Source organism: Strongylocentrotus purpuratus, unplaced genomic scaffold (genome assembly GCF_000002235.5).
Source record: "Strongylocentrotus purpuratus isolate Spur 01 unplaced genomic scaffold, Spur_5.0 spur5_scaffold_18, whole genome shotgun sequence".
Classification (NCBI taxonomy): domain Eukaryota; kingdom Metazoa; phylum Echinodermata; class Echinoidea; order Camarodonta; family Strongylocentrotidae; genus Strongylocentrotus; species Strongylocentrotus purpuratus.
Window position 1 is genome coordinate 27,247,041 of NW_022145603.1, and position 26,996 is coordinate 27,274,036.

The 26,996-nt window shown below is 35.8% G+C and overlaps 1 protein-coding gene across 2 annotated transcripts; it reads left to right on the forward strand.

Annotated features, from left to right (window-relative positions):
- The first annotated feature begins 800 nt into the window (after window positions 1-800).
- LOC105437915 lies at window positions 801-26,996 on the forward strand. Of its 2 annotated transcripts, XM_030989643.1 has the most exons (8): window positions 801-1,548; window positions 3,995-4,088; window positions 4,841-5,008; window positions 14,230-14,412; window positions 16,125-16,313; window positions 18,748-19,015; window positions 23,964-24,084; window positions 26,402-26,996. In XM_030989643.1, exons 1-8 carry the CDS (start codon window positions 1,481-1,483, stop codon window positions 26,727-26,729), a joined length of 1,419 nt encoding a protein of 472 aa, XP_030845503.1. In that variant the 5' UTR covers window positions 801-1,480; the 3' UTR covers window positions 26,730-26,996. The 2 variants fall into 2 exon arrangements, with proteins under 2 accessions (XP_030845503.1, XP_030845504.1); XM_030989644.1 differs by lacking the exon at window positions 16,125-16,313.

Consider the following 26,996-nt stretch of genomic DNA (forward strand, 5'->3'; position numbering starts at 1 on the left):
AGGTTCCTGTTAGACCATGTTTCTAAATCAAAGGTAATGATGTATTAAAGGAGCGTAATGAATAAGAGAGACAAAATATTCTGTAAGTGTAAGTGTAAGTAACAGAAATGTTGGCAAAAAACTATGTAAGACTACATCCAATTCAATCTAAATTGTATTTGGAAAGATGATATAGATATAAATGTATTATTGGGGGGTAATTACTCTATTCTATTTGTTGATTTGGAAGTTATTTAAAACCCTCTGAATAGCAAACCAGGTATTTGCTTCAGCTTTTCAACATCCATGTATTCCTACCACAAGGTCACAGTGCTCATTATGTTTGCAAAAATAGCTTGTGATCATATTATCATTAGAATCAATAGACAGATTACCATCAAATTTAAGACATATATGTATCTTGCAGAGCCAATGACCTGATTAGAGTGTGGGGGTCAAAGGTCGTTGGGCTCATTATGTATGTATCTTGCAAAGTCAATGAACTGAATATATTTTGGGGTCATGAGGTCAAAGGTCATGGGCTCATTATGTATGCAAAAATAGCTTGTCAACACATTCTCATTAGAACTGATGGATGGATTTCTATCAAACTTAAGACATGTATGTTTCTTGCAAAGCCAATGAACTGATTAGATTTTAGGGTCATGAGGCCAAAGATCAAAGGGTCATACATGTATGAAAAATAGCTTGTAATCACGATATTCTGAGAACCTGTTAATGGATTACAATCAAACTTAAATTTGAAAAATTGCTCTGTTTTGGTTTGTAAAAATGCTCTATGGCGGAGGCATCATTTTCGACCGCGCGGTTTGCGCGCAGTCGAAGTTCCATCTTGTTTAATGATATTGGACATCTGTTTTGTTTGAGCTTGGAATGAAGGAAAGAATGAAGGAACTATCTTTATTTAAAACTCTAACTTCATTTAATAACTGACAGTTCAATTTCATTCATATTGTGTTCATTATCAAGACAAAGAAATCAGTTCTTTGATATGTCAATTTCTTTCGTTGAAAAAGTTATCCCCATTTTCTTTTCGGAAGTAAGAGTCATTGATTTATTGTTGTTTTCCTTACATTAATCAATGATGTAGACTGTCATTTACAATGGAAATAAACAGATTCCATCCATATTTTTGTTCATTGTGTGTATTTGTAATTTTTTTCTTACAAAGAGAGGAGAACCTATCGACGCAGTCCGGGAGCTCCATATAGATCATTGGTTCATCAATGGCCTACAGAAATTTGACACCACAATTGAAGCCCTATTCCCCAGGCTGATACAACTGACTTTTACCACTCTTCAAACTGTATCACTAGGAGTTGTTAAACGGTTGGCACATTCCAGCCTACTAAAGTTGTCTATTGAGCATGGTGGGGAAGAGGAAAAATTTGTTCCTCTCATTGGAGAACCTGCTTCACTGGGACAACTTTTCTCCGGTTCTTTTCCAATACTCCACTCTCTGACCTTCCGAGAGGTAGTAATGGGCAAAATACGCAGTGAAGCAATACTATGTAATCTAAAGAACCACCGGTATTTGAAATCAATAAGGTACGTTAATCAGGACCATTTTTGTAGAAATTGTCACTATTTCAAATGGTATTAATGATAATAATCCTTACTATAATTGGGCTAATCTTGTGTGTCCTTCCTTTTGTTTGACGGCACTTTTCTCTGTGACCGGCCGCCGAATCACCTTGGAATTTCGCCCATTCCCAGTTTTAAAACCTCCAGATTGCCATGAAGAGGTATTTTTTAGCCAATTTTGTCCATTTGGGGTTCTAAATTTAAAATACATAAGTTTTTATTTGCGGATCCAACAGGGAGTAGGAATGCATTGTAGGCACATTGTGCAATGAGGATCAGTGCACACACAGGGATTTGATCTTAACATGCAATGCACGCAGCTCCGTGCTCCACAAACAGTCACTACGGGTCGGCACGTCACGTGAGCGGGCAGCTCTTTATAAAAAAATCTCTGCATGGAGATTAGGCTTAATTTATAGTCCTTTTGATATTTGCTTGGGAATCACACGAGTGTATACATGTAGGTCTACATGCAATAGTTGTCCAGGCTTATCTTGGAGGAATTAAATTTCATGATCATGTTTTGACATGCTTTGCAAACGAAGCAACCAGTTTGAACGGCACAGTCCAAACGGCACAGCCCCGTCAGAACCAAATCCCTTTGATCATTCCCAGATCATTTCTTTGATGAAAAGTCAGTTTGTTACAGTTTAAATTTGAAGAAAATTAATTCAAAGACATTAAAGGTAGGCCTACTATCTCCCATTTGCAGGCCAAAAAATGAAAAGGTTAAATTTCAACGGCATTTGAAATATAATACTAATTTGGAACTTCCCTAAAAAAGGGGGCTTGAAAATGTCTGTAACTGGGAAAATAACGATTATTAGTTGTAAAATCGACTTAAAGCTAAAGACCAGTTATGGTCATGCAATTTTATTAAGAAAGAAACGTGGAATCGATCAGAAAAGGTTGATCATCTAGCATATAAGTATTGGTGTGTACTGAAAGGTTCTGGAATCATCAAAATAATAAGAAATTTGGCCCAGTCTTGGTATTAGAAAAATTTATATGGGACAACGCGACACGTGCGCGATATCTACCAGGTCCAAATAGATATAATGATTCGCCAAATATATCAATTAGTAGACGGTTTCTCTGCAAAATTTGTATCATCACGTACATGTACTAGCCAAAACATATTCTTTCACATGATTGGTAATAAGAGCTTCCATTTCATTTTTTGAGAGGGGGGCGTTTCCAAAACTGGTCTTTACCTTTAAGTGAAACCAATACAGTAAGTAATAGTCTTATTTTCAGACCATTTTACTGAATGGTTGTATGTTTTGTGCCGCGCAAAGATTCAATCAGTTTAATTTTAGCCATTACAAGAAGTGGATTATTGATCTAAACAAATGCTCATGAACTTTTACAGCTCATTTTTATGTATGTTATTACCAAAGAAGAAAAAAAAGCCAGTCAGTCACTCAATAGTGTCTGACAGTGAAGTCTAGCAAGTCAACGTGTTTCCTTGCATAATTTCAATATTAGGACACTGCTAACGTTTAAATTTCACAGATAGGACATACATGACATATTCATAATTCCTGCAAAGTTCTACAGAATTTGATGTTGGCTGCAAAAGGGAGATAATATCTTTAAGGTTGTGATTATGTTTCATCCAACCCCACCCGGCACACCCCATCATCATAAATTATTGGCCTACACCGACGGGTAATTCTGCTAGTAATTATAATAATGATCATAATACAAATAAAAAATAAGTAAATTAGTTAATTAAAAAAAATGATAGGCCTATATATGTTGAATGGTTTCTATTTCTGACAGCATCAGAATTATGCCAAGGGCAATTTTTAAAGCGTAAGAGTTTTCTGCTTCTCGCAGTGTTGTCAAATATTAAATTTGTTTCCATCAGAATTAATTCAAGGGTCAGTGCTAAAGTAAAACGGACTTAAAACGGGTATAAACTACATAATTTAATTCATCTTAATGATTAAACCTTTGCCACTGGTGTTCATCGGGTATAAACTACATAATTTAATTCATCTTAATGATTAAACCTTTGCCACTGGTGTTCATCGTAACATAGCCACCTGGAAAATTAATAATATATGGGATTTTTATTTCACATTTAATACTATATTCGTTTTTATAGTAATAATAAGGACTAAAAAATGGCCTATTACTCACTGGAAGATGGTGCAATATTGCTCTCATTTTGACATTGTTTTGAACAATATAAAACATGCGCTGTTTTTCTATGCAGAATCCTACTGTAGACATTGTATGGATTACGCATGTATAACATTATCATGGTAGACCCCATAGAAGGATACTGCAGCTCATTGAAAATGGACAGGTTAATTGTGCGCGGTTCAGTTGCTAAAGGTTAAACATTCAGCGATTCAAAATGTTTAAATATGTACTTTCCTTGAACATATATTTTATATAGCATCATTAGCTGTTTTACGGATGACGAACTGGACCTCCTGGCTGAACAAATAAGAACTGAGAAAGGGATGAAAATAACACTTCGACATAAAAAAGTAAATGTCTTCGTCATATTGACTATGGTGGTCCTAAAGAATTTTAAAAGTGAAAATATACTTGAAGAGAAGTTCACCCTGATATTCATTTGGTTTTGATAAGAGCAGGAAATTGAGAGAAACTAATTTGATAGTGAATGTTTGTGCAAAATCTGATAGAAAAATAATATAATTATTGGTTATTTTTAGAGGTTTAATCAATCAAACACAAATTAACAAGGATATGAAGGTTCTTGCGAGGTCCTTTCCCATTTGCCCTGTACTAAAAAAAAAAATTATGTAAAGAAATATGTTACACATGCCCCCTACATATTAATTGCACATATGTTTCTACACAAAGCCTGTATGAAAAGAAATTCTTTTATCGGCAACTAAGAAAATTGAAATTTATTATTTCTTGTACAGCACAAATGGAAGAGGATACCAGGAAGGACATCAAGTTTACACGTATCAAATATCAAGTATCATTCATGTCTGATTCTAAATACAAAATTTAAAGCATAAAATTTATTGTCATAAGCCAAATTAATTGGAAGTTGAAATATAAACTGTATTATTAGCATCTTGTGGAAACCCTATTAAACTTTGCCCTACTTCATTTAGCATATACAACATGTTCGGTTGTATTTGAGAATATTTCCAAATTATTGCCAATACCTAGTTCTTTGTGCTAACTATGCGGGTGATGTCACGGTATGCTCTTCAGGTTTTTTTTCTTCAAATAATAAACCAACATCTATTCTTTTCAACAGGCACAAAGGACATTATCTTTTGGCAGCACTGGACCATTAACAATAGATATGATCGATGCACTTTTCCATCGAACGTGTGTCACTCACTTGGCAGTGCTTGAGAATGGCGTAAAGATTGCAGATGAAGAATATTTTCCAGACCTTCATGGCCGAGGGGTGGATTCAAAGGTTAGTGAAGCAGCAAAGCAGCTTTCTTAAATTTTTACCCCCATCCCCCCCCCACCCCTCTCTCTCAGTTTGTATCTCTTTCCTATGACCATAATAGTTCCTTTTCTTGCTTTAATACGTTCTTCTCCCATTTCCTTCTATTCTCTCAATTTATTTGACTCACCTACTCTTTAAAGCATACAGATGAAGTGAAATGCTACACACGCACGTTGTTCGTGGACTTCTGTTCCGCATTCAACACTATTTAGCCCCATCGACTCATCGATAAGTTGATTGCCTTGAAGTTAAACCATCTTAAATACTTTGGATAACCGACTTAAGAATCGAATCCAGTGCGTCCGCGTACAGAATGTCATAAGTGAGCCAATATTGACCAATACAGGTTCACCTTAAGGTTGTGTCCTCTCTGCCATCCTCTTTGTCCTCTACACTAATGACTGCTGTTACCTTTCACAAAATGTTTCTATTCTTAAATATGCCGATGACACTGTTATTGTAGGTTTAATTAAGGAATGTGAAACTAACTATGTCAATTGTTTAAACTGGTTTAATAATTGGTGTAATAACAACTTTCAGGATGTCAACATGTCAGAAACAAAAGAAATGATATTCGACTTTAGACACAATAAACCAGTGGAACCGAGTAACTGTCCAGGAAGAAATTAGAATAAATGGTGAGGAAATTGAAATAGTACATACGTACACATACTTTGGTACTATAATTGACGATGGTCTGAAGTGGGGGATCAGTGTAAAGCAATTGGCAAGAAGGGACTGCAGCAGATGTATTTTCTTAGAAAATTGAAAACATTTTATGTTGATCACACTATCATGGTCTTGTTCTACAAATCAATAATTGAGAGTATCATGGCATTTGATTGTGTAGTCTGGTACACGAGTTGTCGAAAGGAAGACTTAACTATGTTGAATAGAATCATCAGACAGGCCGAGAAGATTATAGGACAAGAATTAAACCTTAGAGAACTATGTCGAGGTAGGATAGTTGAAAAAGCCAAATCCAAGAATGCGGTCCGGTAACAGGTTGAAATCAGCACGCTGTCGAACAAATCGGCTCTTAAACTCATTTGTACCTAGCTCCATACGAATACTAAATGAGGAAGGTATCATATAGGGCAATAAGACATAACAATACATTTCCATAACAATAATAGTAATATTATTAAAGATAATAATATAATAATGATGATGACATTAGTGACAATTTATAACAATAATAATAAGAAGAAGAAGAAGAAGAAGAAGAAGAAGAAGAAGAAGAAGATGCTTGTAGAATGTTATATATATGTTCATATATATGTGTATCGCAATACCATGTAACACAACAAATTTCCATTGTTAATAATAATAATGATAATAATAATGATAATAAGATTACATGTATATTGCAATGATAATAATGCAATACATAATGAATACTTGTAAAATCCTATCTTCATTCCACCTCACTTGATATACATATATATCTCCCATTCTCTGTTCTCTCTTTATAATTAGATGTCCTTTAAAGTGACTTGGTAACATTGTTGAAGGTTGATGAAAAAACTGCGTAAAGTTAAGCCAGTCAATATTGTTATTGTGATCCAAATCAGACATCTATAGCAAATGCATACATGACAATCTCAAAGAACTGAAAAAGCTTTGTCAAACCAGCTAGCACTGTGCTTGACAAAGTTTTTGATACACTGCAAACAGTGTGTTCCTGTGCCTGTGTGCAAAGTGCGCTGGTTCTCGTACGCATAATAAATGCGCAATGAAAATGACAAAATATGGCGCGGTGAATATGGTCTTAGATTTACTGATGTAAGTGGGTACCTGGCAGGAATTAATTCCTTGAAATGCTAGAGCGCCGCAGTGGCTGCCTTACAGATTGGACAGCCTTATTAACCTAACAACAAGTGACTAGATACAAATATGTGGTCTTTCTTTTTTGATATGCCTTTATCAATAATGAGACTACTTGTACCGTGGAAATCTGCAGGCTCACTTCCTTTAGATGCACCCTGCATGTAAATGGATAAGATTGCTCGTATTTTATGTTTAAAAAAAAAAATTTGTTTACACTTATATGTTACAACATAAGATTTGCTCTTTTAAATTACTGGCTCGCCTATTGTCTATAATTTCCAAATCATATCTTTGTGCTTATTTTTGTAATGCTTCAATGATATAAAGCCTATTATATACCTTACTTTAAGAATATTTCCTAATCCTTTCATCTGATTGGTTGAAAGTGAAGTCGTGTTTTTAACTATGCCCGCCAAAATGTTATCTTTGTCAAGTCCGGGAAAATATTATCTTTGTCAAGTCAAGGCAAGACCGACAATATTTATATTAAACAGTCCGTCCCAGAACAAAACCGAGAATTATCGATGGTATAAATAATAAATGACATATATTTGGAAAGCTTAGATCCTCCTCTTTCATTTGATGCAACTCATTTGATGCATATTTCACGCATGAGTGATCAGAAGCAATTTGAAGAGAGGAAAACAAAAAGTCATTTGGCGGACAGTATCTGAATTTCAAAGACAGAATCACATTTCTAGAAATGTCAATTTCTGCCCTTTCATATAACACCTCAATCAGGAAAAATGAGCCAGGTATAACAAAGTTCTGTTTAAAGTAATGCTTGCATTTCCATAATTTGATCAAACAAATGCGTTTTCAAAGTTTCGTTGACGATCAGCCATGCATCAAGTCTTTCGTCTTCTTTCTGTGACTAGTCTTTTAGGTGACAAAGTCAAGGTCAAATGTCATTTCAGGTCTGCAAACATAGACTTTGTTGTGGCATCAACATCAAGATTTTGAATTTCCAGCATAATTTCAAAAGAGTTTGTTCAAATTCCATGAAACTTGTACCCAAGGGCTATCAAGTATCACAAATTATATCACACAAAGGTCATTTTAGGTCAGTAGACTCAGTATCACTTGGATTATGTTTTTCACTACTTAATAAGAGAATTAATAAATCATTATTTGTTATTTGTTTATATCCATGAAAGTAATCAATCTTGGTACAATAATAAATAATTTTTTCTGATAATTCTTAGTCAATATTCACTTCAAGATGCTGGTTAAATTCAGAGGATTTCTGAGGGAGGCACAACATCTATCTTCAACTAAGGAGGGGGCAAAAAAATTGATCTTTCATCGAGGGGTTGAAATTGATCTGAAACTTATGGGGCAGAAATGTATATCTTATTGAGGTGGCGCAAATTTGATTTGAAACTTAGGGGTAGGAAGTTTATATGTTATTGAGGGGGCGCAAAATCGATCTGAAACTTAGGGGGCGCAAAATTTATATTTTATTGAGACGCGTTAATTGATCTGAAACTAAGGGGGTGGGCGCAAAAGTGATCTTAAACTTAGGATGCAGAAATATATATTTTATTGAAGGGGCGTAAATTATTCTGAAACTTAGGGGGGGGGGGCAAAATGTGTATTTTAGGTTGATCATGTAGCATACATGGTGTGCACTACAGCGTACAAGGTTCTGGAATCATTAAAATGATTAGAAATTAGGCCAATCCTTGGTTATAAAGTAGCAAGCACTGTACATAGAAAGAGGTATATATATATTTGTTTGTTTTTGTTTCACCCCCCCCCCCCCCCCTCTATTTAGGCATTTTTTCTTCTTTTTTCTTCTTTTTAGGTGGTCTGTCGTTTCGACAGATCACCTATTGTTTTCGTCAGAATTTTCTTTCTTTATTTATTTATTTATTCTTTATTTTTATTTCTCCCCCCTTTTTTGTTTACAGGATAACTCAAGATCGGTTCAATCAATTTCCTTCAATTTTGGCACAGTCATAGGTCATTGTCATGAGACGTGACAGTAACATTTTCAAGGTCATCAAATTTTCATGACGTCATCCAGGCGCCATTTTGTGTTTTTTTTTGGTACTTTTTACTCATGATCATATCTTCATAACGGAAAAGCATTTCTCATTCATATTTATCATGATTAAGGTCAATATCCGTCCGGTCAATTTAAGGTCAAAAAACGCGCGTGCATGCGTACGTCCGCGCGTCAGCTCGCGCGCAAAATTTTAAAATGCTCAAAATCATATCAAATTAATTTTGCATATGTTTCAGGCCATTTTAAGCATTTTGCAAAAAAACGCGCACACGCGCATGCGCGCGTGTTTTCGCGCGTACTGGTATTTTCCAACATAGAATCGCCAATTTTTCTCTGTAATCATATTTGGCACATTTTTTCAAGCATTTTGATACCTTGTTCACCTTTTTCTGACCATTAATAACGGAATGAGCGTCCGTTTAAGATCATTTCCGTGCATGCGAGCTCTTGTAATACATAGCATACATGGGCAAAAACATGCCTATACAAAATTCAATGTAGCGCTTTAGGATACAAGGTGAACCCAATTTTTTTTCCATATTTTGATAGAGTATGAATTGGAGATATGATTTCATGTCTCATTTGACCCTCAATTAACTCATGACGTCATCATAATGGCCTCCCAACTCAAAATTTCAATTTGCATATTATGACGTCAGCAGATTTCTGGAAAATTGACTGTATCTCCGTAAATATTGATCGACTTTCTTCCAAATTTTGATATGATCTAGCTGAGACAATTCTCTACGAATGCAGTCACCACAATATTTCATTTTGACAATGGCATCATGGCGTATTTTTGCAATTAAAGGAGGCATGTCAATTTTTGACATTTTGCGTGTATTCTCTATGGGACATGACTTTTTCTCAAAACTGGATTCTACATTCTCGTCTTTCGCGAGCAATATCTCCGCAGTTATTTCTTTGTTTACGCTGAGCTTTGAGTATGTTGTAGCTGAGACAATAAGCTATCACAAGTGTGTCCTTTATTTTTCGATCAGATGCCGGGATCATGCTTATATTTCACTTGCAAAGTGGGATTTGAAAATTCAATTTTCCGTTTACGTGTAATCTCTATGGGAAATGTTTTGGTATATCGGTAACGCACTTGACTTTCGACCTCGAGGTCCCTGGTTCGAGTCCGGGCGTCTCCAACAATTTTTTTTCTTCACTTTTTTTTCTTTTTGACCTTTCACTGTACCATCTCCTTTGAATATTAAAACACGTACAATCGCAAATAATGTAATAACAACCATATTTACTTTATTATTACCCTATTATCACTTGATCCATTATTCTTCATTCATCAATTCATATCTCAATACACCATTTTACTTTAACATCATTTTATTGGGTAATTGAATTGAAGATGAGCATGATCATAAGAATTGAAGACAGACCACCTAATTCGTCCCCATGACGAATTAAATTTCTAGTATTTTAATTGAATTTGTACAAAAACACAATTCAATTAAAATAAATTTGTGACCACTTTTTTGTTTACACGATTACTCAAAATTGAACAGTCCAATTTCTTTCAAATTTGACACAGTCATAGGTCATCATCTTAAGACGTGACAGGAACATTTTCAAGTTCATCAAAATATTGTGACGTCATCCAGGCGCCATTTTGTGAAGTGCTCTGAGAATCAACTCATGATCATATCTTCATAACCGTAAATCATTTCTCATTCATATTTATAACGATTAAGGTCAATATCCGTCCGGTCAACTTAAGGTCAATAAACGCGCGCGTACGCGTCCGTCCGTGCGTCGGTGCGCGCAAAAATAAAAAATGCTCATAATCACTTTTTGATCAAATTAGAGTACGTTTTAGGCCATTTCAAGCATTTCGAGAATTTTGCGTGCGCACACCTTTCCGCGCGCATAAATTTGCGCGCACGTTTTTGTTCGTAATGGTCGAACGCAACCTAGAATCGCCATTTTTTGTCTATCATAGTATTGCCCATTTTTTTCCAAACAATTTGATACCATGTTTATCTCTTTATGACCATTAATAACGAAATGAGCGCCCGTTCAAGGTAAATGTCTGTGCGTGCGAGTTCTTGTAATACATAGCATATAGGCAAAAACATGCCTATACGAAATACATTATAGCTCTTTAGGATGCAAGTTGACCCCACATTTTTTTGCGTGTCAAACTCGTGAAAAATAATCGAGCCAGTTGTAAATAACATGACGCACCAGCTGCTGGTGACAATGACAATGTATATTACGCGTATAACAACATGCGCACCATGCACGAACTCCATTGTGACGTAACAATCAGACCCTTGGCACACTGTGTGCAGTGTATCGAAAATTCGTCAAGCACTTATTATTATTATTATTATTTATTCGGCAAAGAAAAACATTACATATCAGTGTACACAATACAAAATAAGACATAATTATCAACCATTGGAACGCCAGGGACAGAAAAAGTTAACTAAATTACTGTGGCATAAAGCCTCCTGTCCCAATTCCAATGGATGATTTACATAAAACAGAAATAAGAAGTTTAGCCTTGGGTTACCTTCAAAGTTGAAAAGTAATTAGGGCCTATTAAACAATTATAAGTGATGTAATTAAATGCAAGATGCGGTATCATTATTTCAGATACATTATATAGTATTAATCAATTACAAACAAATGTATAGGCTAATTAACATTTGACACATTGAATAAGTGTAGGAGATGTTGCTGTATAGGGCAACATATTAAAATATAAAATAGCATATTAAATAGCATATTATAACCGTATCTCCCCTGACAGCAAGGAATAGATGATGCACAGTGCTTGTTTGACGATGTTTTTGCAACTTCTAATGCTAGGATATTCTGTGCAGTGTAGGCTACATAATTTATAAGATAGTAATTTATAATTTATAATTCATAAGATAGTATAAGGTAGTAAGAGTTTCTTGTTTGCTCTAGATGTCTGATGTGGTTAATATTAGTAATATTTACTGCCTAATTCAGGGCAATACGACTTGCCATATATCATCCTCACCTTCGGTTCGGGCGATATACGTCGTATTGCCCAGAAGGCAGTCAATATTACTTAATTATGCATCATCATGATAATTTCTCAATATTTCGTTCATCAGTTTAGTTCAGTTCATCAGTTCATCCGTTTAGCTCATCAATTCAGTTCATTTTACATCAGTTCAATTTATCAGTTCATCAGTTCATCAGTACTTCATTCATCGATTTATATCATAATACATCATTTTACATTAACATTATTTCATGGGGTAATTGAATTGAAGATGAGCATGATCATAAGAATTGAAGACAGACCACCTAATTCGTCCCCATGACAAATTAAATTTCTAGTATTTTAATTGAATTTGTACAAAAACACAATTCAATTAAAATAAATTTGTGACCACTTTTTTGTTTACACGATTACTCAAAATTGAGTCGTCCAATTTCTTTCAAATTTAATACAGTCATAGGTCATCATCTTAAGACGTGACAGGAACATTTTCAAGTTCATCAAAATATCGTGACGTCATCCAGGCGCCATTTTGTGAAATGCTCTGAGAATCAACTCATGATCATATCTTCATAACCGTAAATCATTTCTCATTCATATTTATAACGATTATGGTCAATATCCGTCCGGTCATCTTAAGGTCAATAAACGCATGCGTACGCGTCCGTCCGCGCGTCGGTGCGCGCAAAAATAAAAAATGCTCATAATCACTTTTTGATCAAATTAGAGTACGTTTTAGGCCATTTCAAGCATTTCGAGAATTTTGCGTGCGCACACCTTTCCGCGCGCATAAATTTGCGCGCACGTTTTTGTTCATAATGGTCGAACGCAACCTAGAATCGCCATTTTTTGTCTATCATAGTATTGCCCATTTTTTTCCAAACAATTTGATACCATGTTTATCTCTTTATGACCATTAATAACGAAATGAGCGCCCGTTCAAGGTAAATGTCTGTGCGTGCGAGTTCTTGTAATACATAGCATATAGGCAAAAACATGCCTATACGAAATACATTATAGCTCTTTAGGATGCAAGTTGACCCCACAATTTTTTGCGTGTCAAACTCGTGAGAAATAATTGAGCCAGTTGTAAATAACATCGCGCACCAGCTGCTGGTGACAATGACAATGTATATTACGCGTATAACAACATGCGCACCATGCACGAACTCCATTGTGACGTAACAATCAGACCCTTGGCACACTGTTTGCAGTGTATCGAAAATTCGTCAAGCACTTGATGCACAGTGCTTGTTTGATGATGTTTTTGCAACTTCTAATGCTAGGATATCCTGTGCAGTGTAGGCTACATAATTTATAAGATAGTAATTTATAATTTATAATTCATAAGATAGTGATTTATAATTTATAATTCATAAGATAGTATAAGATAGTAAGAGTTTCTTGTTTGCTCTAGATGTCTGATGTGGTTAATATTAGTAATATTTACTGCCTAATTCAGGGCAATACGACTTGCCATATATCATCCCCACCTTCGGTTCGGGCGATATACGTCGTATTGCCCAGAAGGCAGTCAATATTACTTAATTATGCATCATCATGATAATTTCTCAATATTTCGTTCATCAGTTTAGTTCAGTTCATCAGTTCATCCGTTTAGCTCATCAATTCAGTTCATTTTACATCAGTTAAATCTATCAGTTCATCAGTTCATCAGTACTTCATTCATCAATTTATATCTTAATACATCATTTTACATTAACATTATTTCATGGGGTAATTGAATTGAAGATGAGCATGATCATAAGAATTGAAGACAGACCACCTAATTCGTCCCCATGACGAATTAAATTTCTAGTTTCTTCTTTTTTTTATTTACCTTTTCAAAGAACAATATAATACTGTATTATACCTTATTACTGTTTTGGTGGCCGCACCAATAAAGCCCTTGGCTTTCCTAGCTGTCTCCACATTCATTTATATTTTTGTTGTTGTATTGTATTGTAAATGTTTCTCTTTAACTTGTACGCTATGTTTTGTATTTCATATGTTTGTTAGGATGTTTTTATGATGAATGAAATAAAGATCAATTCAATTCAATTCAAAACTTTGTATAGTCCTACAAGACTATATATGCTTATTGCAAAGCCAGACTTTGTTGATATTGCATCTGTCCTAACGTCACTCTTTTTCCAAATCCCCCATTTTAAGATATGACTTTCATTACAACTAAGTTTGTAAGCTTCAGAAAGTGGGAAGTGAAGAATCATAAAATCACAGAACGTAGATCTCTCCCTATCTTTCTATCCAATATCTATATTTGAGGTCACTGTAATGGAAAAGCGCAGGAGAAGAATTTTATTATCTCTAATTTCTATACAGATTGGAAAGCTCTGCATAGATGGCTGTAATCTGAAAGAAAATGATCGAATAGCATCACGTTACTTTGCCAAGTTTCTTTGTCTTCTGCCTATTCTCACCGACCTGACGATGAAGGACTCTTTCAAACGATGTCTACATGATGATTTCTACCGTGAGCTTGCTCTTCTTGCCTCTTCTTCAAAGGTAAGGTAACAAATTCGATAAAATAAACATACCATTGTGTGTGTATGTGACCCACGTTCAGCCTACAACAAAAAGCGCTGTCAACGATCCAATAAAAGGTGGGTAGGGGGTGTTGAACGCTCGTCTGAATCAAACTGAATCGCCTTCTCCCACAAAAAAGTGGGGAAAAGCTAAAAGTGAACATTTAAAATACACGTAGCCCATGGGGCGGTAGGGCGATGCCTCATCCAGAATCCCTCCCCCCCCCCCCCCCCCCCCCCCCAAAAAAAAAAAAAAAAAAAAAATTAAAAGGAGAAAAGAAAAAGGCATGGGAAAGAAAAGGGAGAATGATGGGAACAGAGCATAAGGTAGACAAACACACAGCCAGCTAGCTAGCTGTGTCCTGCATGTGACGTCACAAATTTTGATGCTCTATGGAGGACTGCTAAAAGCAGAAAATCTGGATCTCAATTTAACATTTTTGAGATATGATTACTGCGGGCCCCAAACATATTTTGAAGAGGGAAGTTGTTATATTTGATCAGTAAGCCTTCCCCTTTGCAATGATATGAATTTTGCATCAATTCAAAACACTTTTGATTCTTTGGGTGTCTCCTTTAACTATGGCAGGCAGTTCATGCCACTGTTTGCTCTAATACCAATATGATCTTTAGATAATATTTTTTCCTTCAAAAATGAATCATCAAAAAAAGTAAATTCTTTAGATTTGTGACCATGATTTGTATGTCCCTTGAGAGACCAATGCCAGTATGGTGAGAGCAAACAGTGGCATGAACGGCCTATCATAGTTAATTCCAACTTAAATTTGATCTTAGTCTTTGTGAAACACTCCCTAGGAGTACTGAAGAGATCTAAAGTTATAAGTTTTTTTCCCCTTCGGTACACCTCCCTCTCATCAACCAAACTGTCCAGTGTATGATAGGCTTTTGCAATGTAATGAAATTCCTTTCAACTCTGTACAATATGTTACTGCCAGAAGGAGCAGCAATTTCAGGGGGGGGGGGGGGTAATCTGGGGTTGAAGTCTGAAAATAATGCAGAAGAAGTTATAATTTCTACTCGATAAACTGCTTTAAGAATTATTTTAATGGAAAATCTTTTTGCTAAGTCGCTACCCTTCATCGCATAATGTACTTTAACTTGATATTACATTTTGCAATGTAATGAAATTCCTTTCAACTCTGTACAATATGTTACTGCCAGAAGGAGCAGCAATTTCAGGGGGGGGGGGGGGTAATCTGGGGTTGAAGTCTGAAAATAATGCAGAAGAAGTTATAATTTCTACTCGATAAACTGCTTTAAGAATTATTTTAATGGAAAATCTTTTTGCTAAGTCGCTACCCTTCATCGCATAATGTACTTTAACTTGATATTACAAAGTATATTTTAAATGGGATAAGAAGAACATGCTGTTGTGCCATTTAGACATGCTAGTTAATTATGAATAGTGACACTTTAAAAATTCAAAAAAATGGTTTAACATGTGTAATATGATGTAATGGGTACCAAAAGCCCCCAAAATGCACTGTGAAAAAATTGTATGTTATGTGATTTTGTCATGGGGGGGGGGGGGGGGAGGGGGGAGCAGTTTAAATATGTACTTTAAAACAATTACATGCTTAAATAGGTGATCAATGTGCTTTAATTAGCATTTCATAAATTCAAATAAACAAAACATACACAAAATGGCTACTCACAATATATTTCAAACAGATTCAGAATGTACGCTTGGAGGGCTGGTGTTTGGAAAACAATGATCACATGGCGTCCCGCAATCTCGCCAGATTTCTTTGCAATCTACCCTGTCTCACTGACTACACGATTAAGGATTCACATGAATCTCGTTTATGGTTTTCTGAAGACTTCTACCAGGAGATTGTTATTGAGGGTCCATCTTCAAAGGTATTAACACATGCAAAAACTGTATATTCATTTTGAAATATTTTATTTCTGTTCTCGCTTTAAACTGTACAAAATAGATTAGGTTTATTATCATTCGTTTATTCATTTATCCATCTATCTATTCTATATATTCATTCTACTTCTACTTCTACTTCTATGGTGATACTCATCAACGCCTGTTCAGCATCTAGATGAGGATAAAGCATAGAGTTGTATAATTATACAGCTCTATGCGGTACAGTTCCTGAAAAAGGAACTAAATTGTTTCAAGAGCCACCTTGAACTGCTCCAAAGAGGGCAGTTCAACGATGATTTGAGGTAGCTCGTCCCAGTCCTTAAGTGTCCTGGGGAAATAACTAAATTTGTAAGAGTCCATTGAAGAGCCTAGTCTCATATATCGTTGTTGTTGACTCCTCCTTGTAGTGCGCTGCCTCGGTTTGATGTACTCCGGTATTGGTATCGCAATTTTGTTATTTGCTATCTTGTAGAACATTGACAAACGTGCCCGTTTTCTTCTTTCTTCAAGTGTTGGGAGATTAAGTTGTTCTCGCATGGATGTTACACTGGCATCACGCTGGTAGTTTCCACAAATGAAACGAAGTGCACGTCTTTGGACCTTCTCGAGTTGGTCTATTTGATTCCGCTTATTGGGGTCCCATACTACCGAAGCATACTCTAGCTGGGATCGTACGAGAGAGATGTATGCCAGTTTTTTCACTTCTGTTGGACATTGTCTTCCGAGATTCCTCCGAATGAATCCAAGGGTCCTCGAGGCCTTGTTTGTGACCGCATCTACATGCGATTTCCAACTTAGACGCTCATGTAGCTCGATTCCAAGATATGCTTTGCTGGCCACACCTAGAAGATCATCTCCCCTCATAGTATAAGTGTGCATTATGGGATGCCTCTTTCTGTGAATTCGCATTGAGTAGCATTTTTTGGCGTTGAATTGCATTTGCCAACGATTAGCCCACTCCAAGAGTCTGTCCATATCTGATTGAAGTTTTACTGTGTCATCTACAGATGCTATTCTCCGCATCAAGAGGCAATCGTCCGCAAATAATTTGATGGTAGAATCGACCTCGGCACCAATATCATTTATGAATAAGAGGAACATAAGAGGACCTAGAACTGTGCCCTGAGGCACTCCTGATGTGACATGAACCGACGTTGAAGTCTCTCCATCAACAACCACTCGTTGAGTCCTGGTAGTTAACCAAGTCGATATCCAGCTTAGGGTCTCATCACGAATTCCGTAGTATTTCAGCTTACTTAAAAGCCGTTGATGAGCAACCTTGTCGAAGGCCTTGGAGAAGTCCAAAATCATTACATCTGTTTGATGGTTGTTATCTAAGGATCTGGATAGTTCTTCCACCGTAGTGATGAGTTGGGATTCAGTAGAATGCTTTTTGCGGAAACCATGTTGATACTTCACAAGTATATCATTTTCATCCAGATGTTCCATAATGGAGTGAAAGATCACATGTTCCATCAGTTTAGATGTGACACATGTTAGAGATATAGGTCTGTAATTCTCTGGTTTGCATTTATTTCCTTTTTATAAACAGGTACAATATTAGCAATCAACCAGTCCTGTGGTAATTTGCCTGTGTCATAGGATTGAATGAATATGACACGAAGTATTGTCTACATACAAAGTAGCACATTTTCACCAGTGTTGGGTTCCCATGAGGCCCCTTTTATTAACAACTATATTCATAACAATTATGATCATATAAGCTCATATTAAACAAGAACAAAATAATATGGAGAAGAGAATAGTAACATACTTCAGAATAATTGGTATGCCCGTTAAAAGAATTAATGCCGATTTGTCAAGAGAATACAGTTGGATATTTCTGATATCTTAATATTTATACATACAATAATCAGTCTAAAACTAGATGTAATGAATCATGATTTTCAGTCATTCTGAGAAGAGAAAGCCTCGTACAGTTTAAAAAGCTCTTTGGTAGAGGGTCCACTCTTGGTCTACCAAAATTGTTATATTGCCCTGCATGTTTACATAGAATATGTTACAAAATAATGATCGCTATGAAAAAAACAGAAACCATTAATTGTTCATTATACAGCATAGTATTTGGATGTAATACACAAACCCCACAAAAGACCAATATAAATTATTAATGGTGTCATCAATTTGACAATCATCCTTTTGTCGTCCATTTATTAAGTGTAGACATCAGTTCCATAGTACAATATAAATAATTGTGTTAGTGGTATTAGTCATTAATCAGGAGATAGGCTTGAAGACCTACCAATTATTCTAACATAGAGTCTAAAGGTCAGTGTGTGTGTGTGTTTGTGGATGTGTGTTTGTGCGTTTGTGAAGGAGAGAGAAGGGGGCGAGCTGGCAACAAAATACCACAGTTTAATTGTTTAAAAGAGTTTTGCCTGTGTATCTTACTCTCAGAATCATTTCTTTAACAAGAAGCTACACTTGGATGAAAGGTTAAAAGAGTTGAAGGGATTGGATCTTGAAGAACGAATTACATACATCAGACATCTTGTTCACCCCACGTTGTCAGAGAAAACTAGTACATGTAGAGCCAATCAACCTCCGTTGTTGCACCAAAGGTCCGTGCAGCAACAGATAGAATACCCATCATTCGTCACTCCACCAGATTTAGATGTTCCTTCAACCAGCGGAATAAATCCACAAAGTGGCAAAATACCTAAAGGTAATTATCATTAAGGTAATATAAGTTAGACCCCTAATTATATTCAGATTTTAACTCTATATACAAGGAGCAGAGGGTCCGATAGAATTATAGAATCCGGTGGAAATACACAATGAAAAGAAAGAAAAACCAGTAAATCATCTATTAGGGTGTAAAGTACATTCAAACCTGCTTTAGTGATCACCTGTCTACAGAGACCACATGTTTTGTTTCCCTTGAAAATGGTTTCTCATTGAAATATGTACTTAAGGAACCTGTCTTCAAAGACCACTTTTTGTGTTTCCCTTGGGCGGTCGCTATAGACAGGTTTGACTGTATCAGCCAAGGTAGAAAATACCTGTTAAAATTGAAGTCCACCCTGATGTTTAGTTGGTTTTAATAGATCAAACAAACACAAATTAGCAACTTTTTGACGTATCTTGCAAAGTCCTCTCCCATTTTCACTGTGATTTAAAACAAATCAGAATTGTATATTTTTCCCACAGCAAATATTCAATCATGCACCCAAATATGGTTTCATACAACTCCTGTATGTGACATACATGTAACTAAGGAAATGAAGTTATGACATTTTATACAGAGCAAATTGGAGGGGACCTCGCAAGATACCTTAAAGTGTTGCCAATTTGTGTTTCATTGATGATAACGTTATCCTTACTGTACTGAGCTATTTTGAGCACCTCACTACTGGGGGGGGGGGGGCAGAGGCCCCCCCCCCCTCCCCCCTATGATCTCGGCCGTCAAATGTCCGATGAACACGAAAATGTGCATGTTTGTAGACATTTACGTAAGGACCAAGATGGTATAATTAGTTTTGTCCTATCATGCAAATTTTTGTCGTTATAGCCAAATTAATTATGCAAAATACTCATTTCATGCATTTTATACATTTACAGAAAACTCTACATATTTGTCTTTAGACTTGTGAAGAATCTTGAACATGTATTGAATAAATGTTTCCTTCATCTCAAATTCATGAGTTTTCATTATTTTTATGATATTTGAAAATGCATAGGTTAATTTGCATAATTTATGAATACGCAAATTACGCATTCATGAATATCAAATCTGGAAATACACGGGTAACTAGAATCATAACAAAAATGGTCAGACTCCGCGTTTTGAATGTAGACACTCATTATTCATATGAAACTTCTTTTCTAACACAAAATAGTTATTTTTATGTAATTAATAATGATAACTTATGCAAATTTGATGCAATTTTCAAATATTTATTTTATTGTTTTTTTATTTCTTATTATATCTATTGTTTTATTTCTTATGTATTCTTTTGTTCTGAGAAACACAAATATATAAAAGCAATTTGATATCAATTCACATCTCCTACTTAAAGGGAAAGTTGAGTTCTGTTTTCAGACCGCAAATGCCTTCAAAGTGCATGGTTATTGCTCTTATTCTTATCTATGACATTTATAGTGCCCTTTTAAACCTAAAATTGCTATGAAGGTAATTTTAGATCCCAAAATGTGTGAAATTTAGCCAATACAATGATACCAATTCAGCTCCACTTAAAAAAAAAACATGGTGACCGTTAATTCATAATTTAATTAAAAATAACAATACATGAGCCGGCTAATCGTGGGTATTATAAGCAACATAAAAATGTCAACAAAAAAGCCAACATTGACATTGGCTGAAATACGACGTAAAAGGCGTTATTTCGTTTTTGTCAACGTTTTTTTCAAATTTTTCAAAATATCTAATATTTGTGATGGTACACAAGTATTAGAAATTGTTATATTTCAGCCGTCTCTGAATTGATTTTGATCAAACAAAGATGATTGTGTCATTTAAATATTATGTACTTTCAAATTTGACACTCAGTTTTTCATTATCTCACAAAAAAATTATTTTGTGTAGCACCCTCTGCAACAGAATTCAACTATCCCTTTAATAGGAAGAAATACATCTAAACCTGTATTCACATTTCTGCTTGTACATGTACATGAATATATGCAATTATAGCACTTTTTGATGACATGCGCATACAGATTGTTATGTAACACCTTACAGGTATATCCGATTTCGACGAAAATGGTATCAAAATGCGCGTGAAGAAAAAAGTCATGAAACGACAATTCAAAATTCCAAGAGGTTGTGCCGCAATCTCCGAAAATGTCAAGGGGGGGGGGCCTGGGAGGCCCCCCCCCCCCCCCCAGTACAGTAAGGGTTAGAATATCAATAATTTAATCACATTTTGCTGAATCATTCACATATTAGTTTCATTCCACAATTCATTCCACTCATCAGGCGCGGATCCACGAGCCCAATTCTTTCGGCCCGGCTATGGCAAGCCCTTTGTGTAAAAACTAGATAAACTCTGTTTTTCTCAGATAAACTCAGTTTATCAACAGATAAACAGAGTTTATCAGATAAACAGAGTTTATCAGTTGATAAACTCAGTTTATCAGAAAAACTCAGTTTATCAGTTGGTAAACTCAGTTTATCATTGATAAACACAGTTTTTCTGATAAACTGAGTTTATCTAGTTTTTACACAATGGGCTTGCCATAGCCGGGCCGAAAGAATTGGGCTCGTGGATCCGCGCCTGCCACTCATTCATGCTTGTCCCTAATCAAATGGTCTGAACTCCAATTACTTCAATACCCATTTGGTCCCAAAACATTTTGTCCGTATTTCAGTTATAGTTCAGTTGATTTTTTTCAATTGCGTCTTAACCGTACGGTCCAATCAAATATACGAATCAATGATGGCCTTTGCAATACCTAGATGATAGATCTACACCTCACTCATTAAAACAAATTATGAGATCAAGTTTTATATAATAGTCACTTAACTTCTAGTTATTTCTGTATTATGAGTAGAGTAGTCTAGTTGTCTAGAGTAGTTTTAATACCCTGTACAAGAACACCCGTCTAACATATCTGATTTTAGACCCTCAAAGAGGAAGTCCACCCTGATAATTAGCTGGTATCAATCAAAGGAGAGACACTAATAAGTGAATGATTCCCCTCCAATTTGCAACTTCATTTTTCTCTGGATAAACCATCCCCATATTTCCTACATGTACCTTTTCCTGAGCTTCCTATGCCTCTGTTTCAAGCATTAGTAATGTAAGACTCACACAAGACAAAAGGATTGATTGTTGACTTGAGCTCACTGCTATATTTTAATACATCTTTAACATGGCTCCCAAGATGGTGACATGCGGTCCATAAAACAATAACAAACAATCACAAGATAGTACATGAAGTAAGTAACCAATAGAAAGCCTAAGGAAAGATAGAGTGCCATGTGTCCATAGTGAGCTGGGTTAAATAGCCAAGAGATAGGAAGAGTGAGTGTGTGTGGTGCTATAGCAGGTCATGTGAATGAGGATGAATGAATAGGGACAGGACATTAGAAGCCAAGAGCTTAAAAGACACCAGACAATGAATGTAGGTCAGGAGTGTGCTGAAGCATAACAGAGTGAAAAGCTAAATGTAAAATAAACGATTATTTTTTTGGATCAGTAGAATTTAAACCTTACAGTATATTGGGGTTCTAGCCAATAACCAGGTACATGTAGGAAATATGGGGATGGTTTATCCATTGAAACAAATAAAGAAAAAACAAGTTTATAGAGTTGTGTTCATATAAAACAGGTTACCCCTAAGTATTGTTTAATAAAAAGTTGCTTCTGCAAGCAATATTATGAGGGTTACATACATGTTTTTTAATGCACAAATTTCCACAAAGAAAAAATGGGTGGAAGATGAAGCCCTCTTACTTTACATGACACATTTTCTTTTTTAGCAGGCTGTTAGAAATTTCAAATCATCTTTTGTTTCTCACATATGGGACTATTAGAGGAAGAGGGAATTAGAATAAGAGGACTTGCTAGGACTTGCTTGAAAAAAACACTGAGGTAGTTTCAGGGGCTTCGATCATTACAAGCATCTTTTGAAGTATGACATTAGACATGACATTATGACATTATGAGGCCTGGCTAGAATGCTCCCCAGGGAGTGGAGATTGTGCACACAGTGTGTGCGGGCAAGCACTGAATCTAATGACCGGTTGATAGTATATTTGTAAAGCGCTTAGAGACATTGTATTAAGCGCTATATAAAAGCTAAATATATTATTATTATTAGTCGTCATACATATTGGAATACACCTCGATAACCCTACGAGTATGTTGCTTGAGAAATGTAGTCTGTACTCAGTATTCTTTGTTTATTTTGATCACACACCAAGCAGCGTACTTAAGAATATATACCACACTAACCGTGCATCTGAGAGATGAAATGGCACCTACCTTATTTTAACTTTTATTTCATGTAAGATACGAGTGTTAGCCCTATAAGCTGCGCGTATCATGCGTATAACTGGAATGAGCACATGCGAGAATTAAGTGAAAGGTTGAGATAAAACGAACGATAAAATCTGAGATAAAAAGTGGTCTCAGAAAAGCAAAGATAAAATGAAATATTTTATGCTGAGAATACTGCCCGAGAACCATAGCGAACTAGTCTTCGTCACTTCAGTCACTTTTCATGCTCTATATGTAATACATACATTTATGGGACTACTGGAGGGGAGGGGGGGGGGGAGAGTAAATTTGAATCGATCCGCTAGTAACGCTCACAGAAAGTAACCCATAAACGAGATGGTGGAGGTTGAAAAGCAATGTCTAATCTATTGTAAAAAATATATTTCATTTAAAGTTATAATGTCTACGACCATAGCGGACAAGTCTTCTTGCAGATGGTCACTATAGTCACTTTCCACTCTCTAGGTGTAGTTCATAGGTGACTACCGTATTGTAATTCCACTTGTAGATGTTATCCTCATCATCGTTAATTTTCTTCTACTACATATATTATTGTTTTTGCTCATGTCAATGTTTTTGGTGTTTTTGTTGTCGTCATCATCATTATTTTCATTTATGCATTTATCCTTTTTTCTTTTTTTTCAACATTAGCACAACGTCCTTCAGTAGACCAAAGCCTTCAATCGAGGGGTAATGTAATAAATGCAGCAAATTTGAGTCGTGTGAGGGATAATACCCTCATAGATCAACAGAATAACATCAATTTTTATGGGTAAGTTTTTTTCGATTCGATGAGCATATCATGTTGGGCACTGTGCACAGCATGGTCATCCTCAATCAGAAAAAAATCCATGAAATTTAACCTAAACATGAGTTGTTAAACAATTCTGTTTGATAGACATTACTTGTTGTTTAATACCCTTCACCTCTTCTAAGTTTAGACCCTATTACCAATAATGAACTCTTTGCAGCCAACCATGGAAAAACATACCGGTACCCCAAACATACGATATCAAAAGAAGTGGAGCACAGTTCTCTACATTTCACATGGGGTTCATAAGGATTATAACTTTCTTTTTTTATTGTCCATTCACAATGGAAATTTGTGGTCTTTACATGGTTTATGGGTACTTAAATAAATTTATGCATTAGAATTTAGTAAAATTATTTTAACTTGACAGAAAACAACTACCAATAAACAAATAAACAAACATAGATATTTTCATAGTTATGCAAGACAGAATGTAATGGGTGGTACGCAAAGAATGTTAACGTTGTGAAATAGTAACAAATAATTACTGCATTCTTGGGAATGTTACAAATGCCTACAAACTTGTTTAACATTCCCAAGAACGAAGGAATTAAAATTTTAAAAAATCCTATTTCGCATGTCAAAAATGTGTTTCCTATGTGTTGTGTAGTCTATATCGTCTCTATTACCGGTACATATATTAACACTATATCTTGTCGGAACCCTGTTCGGCTGAACGTTTTTTAATATATATATATATATATATATGTACATACATGTATATCTCACAAAATACATATACTCAATAACAAACCATTCTTTATTATTGAAACATTTGAAACAAACTGAAACATTAATACCAGCCTGAAGATTAAACGTTTACTTAACCCTATATAACCAGGCTATTTTGAAACTGCATAGCCCAGGGGGGGGGGGGGGGGGGGGGGGGGGGGGGGGGGGGGGTTCTTCCCCCCCCCCCCCCCCCCCCCATGAGCTCGGCCGTGAAACGACCGATCGCCGCGAAAAATTTGCATACATGTCATTGTCAAGTGAAGTGTATAGAATACGATGGTAATTTCAATTTTTTTTAAATTCACTCATTTGCATATTTATGGTAATTTATGCAAATAAGGTCATAACATTCACATTTTTGCCCATAAATCAGACATTATTCATATTTAAGCATTCTTTTTCACTACATATATTTGTTAGACCATTTGGAATAATGATACAACACAAACAATTGAAAAACCAGGGTTATTCCTTATGTTATCTATTGTTTTGATAATTTCTTACGTATTTCTTTGTTTTTTTAACTCATTTATTTTATTGTTTTTGTTGTTTTATTTCATTTTCAACTATAATTCAACTATTTTGACCCCAAAATAAACACCTAAACTATAAACAAAACCAAATAACCAATTTTTATCTCTTTGAAAAATGAGATTTCCATATGTTTTGTACACAAATCACAAAAATGAGCGATTTTCGGGCTGACATGCAAAGACAAAAGGACACGTGACTTTGAAATGGTAGGTCCGATTTTCGAAAAATTTCTTTCAAAAGATGCACAAGACTCGAAAGAAAAAAGTCACAAAATTTCAGTGCAAGATTTTCTTGCGTTAAAAAATTATCGCGAAAAATGTCGAGGGGGGGGGGGCTTGAAACCCCCACCCCCCCCCCACCCCAGGCTAGATAGGGTTAAAGATACTACCGGTATGTCCCTTTTGCAGCCAACATTGAATTCTGTAGAACTTTGCAGGAATTATGAATATGTCATGTATGTCCTATCTGTGAAATTTAAACGTTAACAGTGTCCTAATATTCAAATTATGCAAGGAAACCCGTTTACTTGCTAGACTTCACTGTCAGTCACTATTGATTGACTAACTGGCTTGTTTTCCTCGTTGGTAACATACATAAAATGAGCTGTAAAGGGTACATGAGCATTTGTCTACATCAATAACCCACTTCTTGTTATGGCCAAAATTAAACTGATTGTATCTTTTCGCAGCACAAAATGTACGACCATTCAGTACAATGGTCTGAAAATCAGACTATTACTTACTGACTTGGTAGGACTTAAGTAGATTCGACAACTGATAGTCGTTATTTTCCCACTTAAAGACATTTTCAAGCCCCCTTTTTTTAAGGAAGTTCTAAATTAGTATTATCTTTCAAATGCTGTTGGAATTTAACTTTTTCATTTTTTTGGCCTGCAAATAGGACATAAATGCATACTTAACGGCAAACAAACCTTGCCTAATTTATTTTTACCCCTTAGTTTAGGTTTGTCTACTAACGTCGTGTCAATTCATTATTTTTTTTCAATACGTAGATGTTGCCATCGTTCCGAGGATGATCCCTCGACCAAGAGAGACAAGAACACCAACCGAAAGACTGACTCTAGCGACGAAGATGATAGAACAAGACCGAACAAGCAAAGCAAAAGCTATGGTTCCAAGGATGGCTGTCCAAGGAAGAGAAAGAAAAATACAAACCAACAGACTGACTCTAGCGACGAAGATGAAAGAACAAGCGGGGACAAACAAACAATGAGCGAAGTTTCCGAGGATGACAATATAGACGGGCGCCCAAGGAAGAGAAAGAAAAAGACAAACCGACAGACTGACTCTAGCAGCGAAGAGGGGACAATCAAACAATGAGCGATGGTTCCGAGGATGACAGTCTGGGTGAAGTACCAAGGAAGATAAGAAGGCAAACCGACGGACGCCATCTCCTTGATGGGTTTCAAATGCATACTTTGATGTGCGACATTTTATATTTGTTAAATCATAGGTTGAGTTCTGGGAAAGGCCTACAATATCTGAAATATCTGAACCAAATTTCAAACCACATCTTTGTGTAGTCCCATACATCCATACAGGCGGGGATCCAGGGGGGGGGGGCGAGCAGGCCTTGCCCCCCCCCCC

Coding starts and splice junctions, on each gene's coding strand:
- LOC105437915 (XM_030989643.1), top strand. CDS start 1,481: ATGGGCAAAATACGCAGTGAAGCAATACTATGTAATCTAAAGAACCAC. Junction 16,314..18,747: donor TTGAGGGTCCATCTTCAAAG/GTATTAACACAT, acceptor TCTTACTCTCAG/AATCATTTCTTTAACAAGAA. Junction 24,085..26,401: donor AATAACATCAATTTTTATGG/GTAAGTTTTTTT, acceptor TTCAATACGTAG/ATGTTGCCATCGTTCCGAGG.